We start from the raw sequence: 10378 nt of genomic DNA, 5'->3' as shown, positions 1-10378 counted from the left end.
TTTTTTCAATTCTGTGAAGAAACTCATTGGTAGCTTGATGGGGATGGCATTGAATCTATAAATTACCTTGGGCAGTATGGCCATTTTCACGATATTGATTCTTCCTATCCATGAGCACGGTATGTTCTTCCATTTTTTGTGTCCTCTTTGATTTCACTGAGCAGTGGTTTGTAGTTCTCCTTGAAGAGGTCCTTTACATCCCTCGTAAGTTGGATTCCTAGGTATTTTATTCTCTTTTCCTAACTGAATACCCTTGATTTCTTTATCTTTCTTGATTGCCCTAGCCAGAACTTCCAACACTATGTTGAATAGGAGTGGTGAGAGAGGGCATCCCTGTCTTGTGCCAGTTTTCAAAGGGAATTTTTCCAGTTTTTGCCCATTCAGTATGATATTGGCTGTGGGTTTGTCATAAATAGCTCTTATTATTTTGAGGTACGTTCCATGAATACCGAATTTATTGAGCGTTTTTAGCATGAAGGGCTGTTGAATTTTGTCAAAAGCCTTTTCTGCATCTATTGAGATAATCATGTGGTTCTTGTCTTTGGTTCTGTTTATATGCTGGATTATGTTTATTGATTTGCGAATGTTGAACCAGCCTTGCATCCCAGGGATGAAGCCCACTTGATCATGGTGGATAAGCTTTTTGATGTGCTGCTGAATCCGGTTTGCCAGTATTTTATTGAGGATTTTTGCATCGATGTTCATCAGGGATATTGGTCTAAAATTCTCTTTTTTTGTTGTGTCTCTGCCAGGCTTTGGTATCAGGATGATGTTGGCCTCATAAAATGAGTTAGAGAGGATTCCCTCTTTTTCTATTAATTAGAATAGTTTCAGAAGGAATGGTACCAGCTCCTCCTTTTACCTCTTGTAGAATTCAGCTGTGAATCCATCTGGTCCTGGACTTTTTTTGGTTGGTAGGCTATTAATTATTGCCTCAATTTCCGAGCCTACTATTGGTCTATTGAGGGATTCAACTTCTTCCTGGTTTAGTCTTGGAAGAGTGTAAGTGTCCAGGAAATTATCCATTTCTTCTAGATTTTCTAGTTTATTTGCATAGAGGTGTTTATAGTATTCTCTGATGGTCGTTTGTATTTCTGTGGGGTCGGTGGTGATATCCCCTTTATCATTTTTAATTGCGTCAATTTGATTCTTCTCTCTTTTCTTCTTTATTAGTCTTGCTAGTGGTCTGTCAATTTTGTTGACCTTTTCAAAACACCAACTCCTGTATTCATTGATTTTTTGGAGAGATTTTGTGTCTGTATCTCCTTCAGTTCTGCTCTGATCTTAGTTATTTCTTGCCTTCTGCTAGCTTTCGAAAGTGTTTGCTCTTGCTTCTCTAATTCTTTTAATTGCGATGTTAGAATGTCAATTTTAGATCTTTTCTGCTTTCTCTTGTGGGCATTTAGTGCTATAAATTTCCGTCTACACACTGCTTTAAATGTGTCCCAGAGATTCTGGTATGTTGTATCTTTGTTCTCATTGGTTTCAAAGAACATCTTTATTTCTGCCTTCATTTCGTTATGTACCCAGTAGTCATTCAGGAGCAGGTTATTCAGTTTCCATGTAGTTGAGCGGTTTTGATTGAGTTTCTTAGTCCTGAGTTCTAGTTTGATTGCACTGTGGTCTGAGAGACAGTTTGTTATAATTTCTGTTCTTGTACATTTGCTGAGGAGTGCTTTACTTCCAATTACGTGGTCGATTTTGGAGTAAGTACGATGTGGTTCTGAGAAGAATGTATATTCTGTTGATTTGGGGTGGAGAGTTCTATAGATGTCTATTAGGTCTGCTTGCTGCAGAGATGAGTTCAATTCCTGGATATCCTTGTTAACTTTCTGTCTCGTTGATCTGTCTAATGTTGACAGTGGAGTGTTGCAGTCTCCCATCATTATTGTATGGGCGTCTAAGTCTCTTTGTAAGTCTCTAAGGTCTTGGTTTTAAATAGGCTTCCCTATTTAATGAATGGTGCTGGGTGCTCCTGTATTGGGTGCATATATATTTAGGATAGTCAATTCTTCCTGTTGAATTGATCCCTTTACCATTATGTAATGGCCTTCTTTGTGTCTTTTGATCTGTGATGGTTTAAAGTCTATTTTATCAGAGACTAGTATTGCAACCCCTGCTTTCTTTTCTTCTCCATTTGCTTGGTAAATCTTCCTCCATCCCTTTATTTTGAGCCTATGAGTGTCTCTGCGTGTGAGATGAGTCTCCTGAATACAGCATACTGATGGGTCTTGACTCTTTATCCAGTTTGCCAGTCTATGTCTTTTAATTGGAGCATTTAGTCCATTTACATTTAAGGTTAATATTGTTATGTGTGAACTTGATCCTGCCATTATGATATTAACTGGTTATTTTGCTCGTTAGTTGATGCAGTTTCTTCCTAGCCTCGATGGTCTTTACATTTTGGCATGTTTTTGCAATGGCTGGTACCGGTTGTTCCTTTCCATGTTGAGTGCTTCCTTCAGGGTCTCTTGTAAGGCAGGCCTAGTGGTGACAAAATGTCTAAGCATTTGCTCTTCTGTAGAGGATTTTATTTCTCCTTCACTCATGAAACTTAATTTGGCTGGATATGAAATTCTGGGTTGAAAATTTTTTTCTTTAAGAATGTTGAATATTGGCCCCCACTCTCTTCTGGCTTGGAGAGTTTCTGCCGAGAGATCTGCTGTTAGTCTGATGGGCTTCCCTTTGTGGGTAACCCGACCTTTCTCTCTGGCTGCCCTTAAGATTTTTTCCTTCATTTCAACTTTGGTGAATCTGATAATTATGTGTCTTGGAGTTGCTCTTCTTGAGGAGTGTCTTTGTGGCATTCTCTGTATTTCCTGGATTTGAATGTTGGCCTGTCCTACTAGGTTGGGGAAGTTCTCCTGGATGATATCCTGAAGAGTGTTTTCCAACTTGGTTCCATTTTCCGCCTCACTTTCAGGCACCCCAATCAGACGTAGATTTGGTCTTTTCCCATAATCCCATGTTTCTTGAAGGCTTTGTTCATTTCTTTTTCCTCTTTTTTCTTTAGACTTCTCTTCTCACTTCATTTCATTCATTTGATCCTCAATAGCTGATACTCTTTCTTCCAGTTGATCGAGTCAGTTACTGAAGCTTGTGCATTTGTCACGTATTTCTCATGTCATGGTTTTTATCTCTGTCAGTTCGTTTATGGCCTTCTCTGCATTGATTATTCTAGTTATCCATTCTTTATTTTTTCAAGATTTTTAGTTTCTTTGTGCTGGGTACATAATTCCTCCTTTAACTCAGAGAAGTTTGATGGACTGACGCTTTCTTCTCTCAACTCATCAAAGTCATTCTCCATTCAGGTTTGATCCATTGCTGGCGATGAGCTGCATTGCTTTGGAGGGGGAGATGTGGTCTTATTTTTTTGAATTTCCAGCTTTTCTGTCCTGCTTTCCCCCCATCTTTGTGGTTTTATCTGCCTCTGATCTTTGATGATAGTGACGTACTGATGGGGTTTTGGTGTGGGTGTCCTTCCTGTTTGTTAGTTTTCCTTGTAACAGTCTGTACCCTCAGCTGTAGGTCTGTTGGAGATTGCCTGAGGTCCACTCCAGACCCTGTTTGCCTGGGTGTCAGCAGCAGAGACTGCAGAAGATAGAATATTGCTGAACAGCGAGTGTACCTGTCTGATTCTTGCTTTGGAAGCTTCGTCTCAGGGGTGTACCCCACCATGTGAGGTGTGGGGTGTCGGTCTGCCCCTATTGGGGGATGTCTCCCAGTTAGGCTATTCAGGGGTCATGGACCCACTTGAGCAGGCAGTCTGTCCATTCTCAGATCTCAACCTCCGTGTTGGGAGATCCACTGCTCTCTTCAAAGCTGTCAGACAGGGTCGTTTGCATCTGGTTTGTGCTTTCTGCTGCCTTTTTTTTGTTTAGCTGTGCCCTGTCCTCAGAGGTGGAATCTACAGAGACAGGCAGGCCTGCTTTAGCTGCTGTGGACTCCACCCAGTTTGAGCTTCCCAGTGGCTTTGTTTACCTACTTAAGCCTCAGCAATGGTGGGCGCCCCTCCCCCAGCCTCACTGCTACCTTGCCCTTAGATTGCAGACTGCTGTGCTAGCAATGAGGGAGGCTCCGTGGGTGTGGGATCCTCCCCGCCAGGTGTGGGATATAATCTTCTGGTGTGCCGTTTGCTAAGACCCTTGGTAAAGTGCAGTATTGGGGTGGGAGTTACCCGATTTTCAAGGTGTTGTGTGTCTCAGTTCTCCTGGCTAGGAAGATTCCCTTCCCCCTTGTGCTTCCCAGGTGAGGTGATACCTCGCCCTGCTTCAGCTCTTGCTGGTGGGGTTGCAGCAGCTGACCAGCACTGATTGTCCGGCACTCACTAGTGAGATGAACCCGGTACCTCAGTTGAAAATGCAGAAATCACCTGTCTTCTGTGTCGCTCGTGCTGGGAGCTGGAGACTGGAGCTGTTTCTATTCGGCCATCTTTATTATTCTGTTCTATTCAAGCAGCCTCCTAGTTACCTATATGATGGAAGATGGAGCAAGATTTCTAGTCTACTCTCACGGGCTATGCAGAAGCATTCCACCTGATGTGGCAAGATGCTCAGAGGTCTTCGTAGACCCTTCTGATTATATCTACCTTCAAGAAAGATTTTTTTCCCTCTTACTGATGCTTATTAGCACATTTCTGGGTTAACGTCTCGGCTCTCTTGTTTGAAAAGAAAAAATCTTGTTAAAGTCTTCAGATGCTTCTTACCCACTGACAGTCCCTTATTGTGACTTGGGGAAACTGGCATCATATCCTGACAGAGACTACACTCCAGTTCCACCTGAGAAGTTTAGGGTTTACCAAATGGGTAGACTGGAACCTTTTTTTAAATCCCAAAGTGCTATCTCATGGTCACTTGTTATTTAGAATTTCTTTTAGTTTGAATTTCTGGGAATATCTTAAAGTTTTTCATTAAAAAAATTGTGATTTTTGGCCGGGCGTGGTGGCTCATGCCTGTAATCCCAACACTTTGGGAGGCCGAGGCAGGCGGATCACAATGTCGGGAGATTGACACCATCCTGGCTAACACGGTGAAACCCCGTCTCTACTAAAAATACAAAAAACTAGCCAGGTGTGGTGGCGGGCACCTGTAGTCCCAGCTACTCGGAAGGCTGAGGCAGGAGAATGACTTGAACCCAGGAGGCGGAGCTTGCAGTGAGCCGAGATCATGCCACTGCACTCCAGCCTGGGTAACAGAGTGAGACTCCGTCTCAAAAAAAAAAAAAAAAAAAAAAAAAAAAAAAAAAAATTGTGATTTTTTTAGTGGCCATGCATTTGTTGAGGAAAAAAAGGTCAGGCTGATCTCAGAGCTGAAAAATACAAGTTATGATTCTTGGGGTCAAAGAATTTAATTAGCTTTAAAAATTACTGTAGGCTGTAATTAATGCATTTATGTATTAATATATGCTAGGAATTCTCACATTCTAAAGTAGCTATGCCACTTAGTTGAGTATGAGAAAACTATGACATATAAATAAAAGAAGTAGAAAGTAAATATGTCTTCTAGGCCAGCATCTCAAAATCAGGTGATTGGTAGGAGATAGTGGTAAAAGTCAGGTGTGCTTAAACGAATACAGAGGCTACTGCAAATTACATTTCTTTTCTGGCTTGCTGGTTACTTCCTTATAATTATGACGATTTAGTGAAAACAATGACAGGAATGGAACCCTGATGTTGGAGCATAGGTGTCCCTGTGTTCCATTAGGCCATTACACACCTCTTGCTTTATCTTTAAGGCCAAAAGACTTGTATTCAACTTCAAGTCCTGCCATAAACAAGCCTGCGACCCAGAAAAGCTGGTGGTTGTGTAAACTTGCTGAAATAACTAAGGCAGAAATTTTCCAGAGAGTGTGTAAGTCCTACATTACTATTGTTATTAACAATAACATTATTAGGGAGGATTAATAAAGCACCTGATGCACATTGATGTGTTTGTGTGTTAACAAAGCTGTGTAGTAGTCATTAATACTATTCATCAAATACTTCTGACTCTCCATTTTAGAGGCACCTGGTTGGATTGTGCCTCCTGGCTCCCTTGTGTTTGGGTGGGGTCATGGGATGTGTTTTGTACCATAAGTTATGGTCAGAAGTGGCATGGGTCACTTCTGGACTGGAATATTTAGTTGGCAATGTAAAATCTTCCAGTATCTTTCTCAGCTTCTGACAAAATGATGATCAATGTTCACAATGGTGCCTGATCTATCATTTTGGATCCCTGATTGATTAAAATGAGCAGCATCCTTATATTTTTCTATGGTGGATGTTTAGGGCAAATTAGAAATAAATCTTTAGTTTTGAGATCCAACTTGAGATTGTTTATTTCCACAGTATATCACAGTTTATCTTGACTGACAAACATGGCTTTTTCCAAGATATAAAGGGTAGCTTAGTGAGGATGCTGGACATAAGGAGAACAGAAGAATTAAAAAGGAAGGGGATCACTCAGCCCAGGAGTTTGAATCTACAGTGAGCTATGATTGTGTCACTGTACTTCAGCTTGGGTCAAAAAGTGAGACCTTGTCTCTTAAAAAACAGAAAGGAACCAGCCTGGCCAACATGGCAAAACCCCGTCTCTACTAAAAGTGCAAAAATTAGCTGGGCATAGTAGCGCATGCCTGTAATTCCAGCTACTAGGGAGGCTGAGGCAGGAGAATTATTTGAGCCTAGGAGGTGGAGGTTGCAGTGAGCCGAGATCCGGCCACTGCACTCCAACCTGGGCTACAGAGCAAGACTCCGTCTCAAAAAAAAAAAAAAAAAAAAAAAAAAAAAAAAACAAAAACAAAAAAAAGATAAAAGGGACAGGGTACTGAGAATTCATACTGTCATGACACTTTGGTGTTGGGGGGAGGAGCAAATATTCTTTTTGGATCATTCTATCTTTTCAGTTGGATTGTCCTTACTCTCAAACTGAATAAGACTCACAGGGTTTTCACTGTTTCTCAAAAATATTCCAAAGTGTATTGCCTCTGTGTGCTTGGCTGGTTTTTACTATGTGAAATGTGTTGCCCATTTCCTCATCCTTTGTAACTTTCTTTGTCAAAATTTAGTCTATTTTTAAGGATAAACTTATGTCACTTTTCCAAAAAGTTCTTTCCAATTTCCTACCAAACCAGTGTGGTTTCCACTTCTGAGAACTAACAGGATTTACAACTCCTTGACTGGGGCCCATTGTCAGGTGTGTAGAAGATGTATTTGTAGAAATGTTTTATTCTACCATATGGAAGCCAGTCTATTGAGGATAGCTGAAGTGGGTTTCCTAAAATATGGATTCCTATCAGTACCTAGTCTGAGATTAAATATGTATTTGGTCAAAGTCATGGATAGAAACTGAGTGTTTTTCAAAAGCAGTGGCAACAAAAGCCAAAATTGACAAATGGGATCTAATTAAACTAAAGAGCTTCTGCACAGCAAAAGAAACTATCATCAGAGTGAACAGGCAACCTATAGAATGGGAGAATATTTTTTCTTTTTTCTTTCTTTCTTTTCTTTTCTTTCTTTTTTAATTTTTGTGAGACGGTGCCTTGCTCTGTTGCCTAGGCTGGAGTGCAATGGCTTGGTCTCGACTCACTGCAACCTCTGCCTCCCGGGTTCAAACAATTCTTCTGCCTCAGCCTCCTGAGTAGCTGGGACTACAGGTGCATGTCACCATGCCCGGCTAATTTTTTAGTATTTTTAGTAGAGATGGGGTTTCGCCGTGTTAGCCAGATTGGTCTCAATTCACTGCGCCTGGCCCAGAATGGGAGAAAACTTTTACAATCTATCCAACTGACAAAGGGCTAATATCCAGAATCTATAAGGATCTTAAACAAATTTACAAGAAAAATAACAACCCCATCAAAAAGAGGGCAAGGGATATGAATGCACACTTCTCAAAGGAAGACATTTATGTGGCCAACAAACATATGACAAAAAGCTTATCATCACTGGTCATTAGAGAAATGCAAATCAAAACCACAATGAGATACCATCTCACACCAGTTAGAATGGCGATCATTAAAAAGTCAGGAAACAACAGATGCTGGAGAGGATGTGGAGAAATAGGAATACTTTTACACTGTTGATGGGAGTGTAAATTAGTTTAACCACTGTGGAAGACAGTGTGGCCATTCCTCAAGGATCTAGAACTAGAAATACCATTTGACCCAGTCATCCCATTACTGGGTATATACTCAAAGGATTATAAATCATTCTGCTATAAAGACACATGCACACGTATGTTTATTGCGGCACTATTCACAATAGCAAAGACTTGGAACCAACCCAAATGCCCATCAGTGACAGACTGGATTAAGAAAATGTGGCACATATACTCCATGGAATACTATCCAGTCATAAAAAAGGATGAGTTCATGTCCTTTGCGGGACATGGATGAAGCTGGAAACCATCCTTCTCAGCAAACTAACTCAAGAACAGAAAACCAAACACTGCATGTTCTCACTCATAAGTGAGAGTTGAACAATGAGAACACATGGATACAGGGAGGGGATCATCACACACTGAGGCCTGTCAGTGGGTGGGGAGCTAGGAGAAGGATAGCATTAGGAGAAATACCTAATGTAGATGATGAGTTGATGGGTGCAGCAAACCAACATGACATGTGTATATGTATGTAACGAACCTGCACGTTCTGCACATGTATCCCAGAACTTAAAGCATGAAATAAATAAATAAATAAAAATAATTTAAAAAAAAGAAACTGAGTGTTTTGCTCCCAGGTTAATTCTCTTACTGGTATCCAACACCATTTTTCATCACCTCTTTGAGTGCCATATGGAAATGGTTAGGAAGGGAGGATTAAACTGAAAATCTTTTAGGTCATGTCCTGATATTGACATGCCACATTTTGTTCTTTCTATGAGTAAATTCTGTCTCTTAATTTCTTCAAACCCCTTTTCATATCTTTGTTCCTAAGGCTGTAGATGAAAGGGTTCAGCATGGGTGTCACTACTGTGTACATAACTGTGGCTACCCGGTCCCTAACCACTGAGTACATGGACAGGGGCCTAAAATAGACATAGATGACACTCCCATAGAACAGGACCACTACAGTGAGGTGGGAGCCACAGGTAGAGAAGGCCTTCCACTTCCCGGCTGCAGAGGGGATTCTGAGCACAGTGACGATGATTCGCAGGTAGGAGAAGATGATACACAGGAAGGGGGTCACGATGACAGCTAAGGTCTCAGTCATGACCACCATCTGGCTGGAGGATGTGTCAGAGCAGGACAGCTTTAGCACAGGCTGGGTGTCACAGAAAAAGTGCTTAATGACGTGAGAGGCACAGAAAGACAGGCGAGACATAAGTAGCACGCGGAACAGGGAATGTAGGTGGGAGATGCTGCAAGAACCCAATAGCATGAGTAGGCAATGCCGTGGGTTCATAACCACATCATAGTGTAAGGGGTTGCAGATGGCCACCAGCCGGTCGATGGCCATAGAGGCCAGCAGGTAGCTGTCAGTGTTCGCAAATGCCATAAAGAAGTACATCTGGACCAGGCAGCCCATATAAGAGATAACATTTGTCTCTGATAGAAAATTCACCAGCATCTTAGGCACTATGACTGTTGTGAAGCAGATATCCATGAAAGACAAGTTGCTGAGAAAAAAGTACATAGGGGTTTGGAGCCTGGGGTCAGAGTAGATGGCCAGGATGATGAGCACATTCCCCACCACGGTGACCAGGTACATGATGAGGAAGATGGCAAAGAGAGGTTTCTGCAGTTGAGGGTTGGAAGAGAGGCCCAGGAGGATGAAGCCTGAGGTGCTGCTGCTGTAATTCTTTGTCTCCATGTCTCTGGACTTCCTGGATAGGGTTTGGAGAAGCGGTGGGAGAGATGTCAAGGGCAGTTAGACCAAGACAGCTTCTTCCCCAACCTCAAATCTATTTTAAAAATCTTACTGCTATTATACTTTGAAAGAATGTTTAGTTCTGAAACTACATAGAAACAGATAGTAAAATTCAACAAGAGAAAGGTTAAAGGATGCCAAGCTGTCTTCTAAATTAGAAACTAAAGGTTTTCCATGTGCTCATAGGAACTTCCACGTGGCCTAATTTGCTTGAGTTCTCATTTCCTTTCGTAAAGATTCTTCTGAGGTTGTTTCTTGACCATCTCCTTAGCCTTATTATTTTTTGTCCCGGGGAAGAGGTTGCTGGGTTCTACTTAGAATTAGAAGGCTGTCACACAAGGAATCCCTATGAATGAAGTTATCTCATTCAGCATTGTCTCTTGCTCAGAGGTCCATAGACGGTAGTAGTAGTTGGGATAGAACAAAACTAAGCATAACAGAATTAACCAAGGCTCCTTGGTACTTGTAGAATTCAGATAACTTCCTTACATCTTCAGAGCAAATCTTTCTAATATTTATTTAAGCATTTCTCTTT

At 41.4% G+C, this 10378-nt stretch overlaps 1 protein-coding gene across 1 annotated transcript; it reads right to left on the bottom strand.

The window, feature by feature from the left end:
• Positions 1-8850: 8850 nt before the first annotated feature.
• Positions 8851-9817, bottom strand: LOC105463878 (olfactory receptor 1L4). Its single transcript, XM_011711279.3, has one exon. The coding sequence runs from the start codon at positions 9784-9786 to the stop codon at positions 8851-8853; it is 936 nt and encodes a 311-aa protein (XP_011709581.2). The 5' UTR covers positions 9787-9817.
• Positions 9818-10378: the final 561 nt, after the last annotated feature.

The sequence above is a fragment of the Macaca nemestrina genome, chromosome 14 (genome assembly GCF_043159975.1).
Source record: "Macaca nemestrina isolate mMacNem1 chromosome 14, mMacNem.hap1, whole genome shotgun sequence".
NCBI classification, from domain to species: domain Eukaryota; kingdom Metazoa; phylum Chordata; class Mammalia; order Primates; family Cercopithecidae; genus Macaca; species Macaca nemestrina.
The sequence above is the reverse complement of the archived record's forward strand: the minus strand, read 5'-3'. Positions and strand labels throughout refer to the sequence as shown.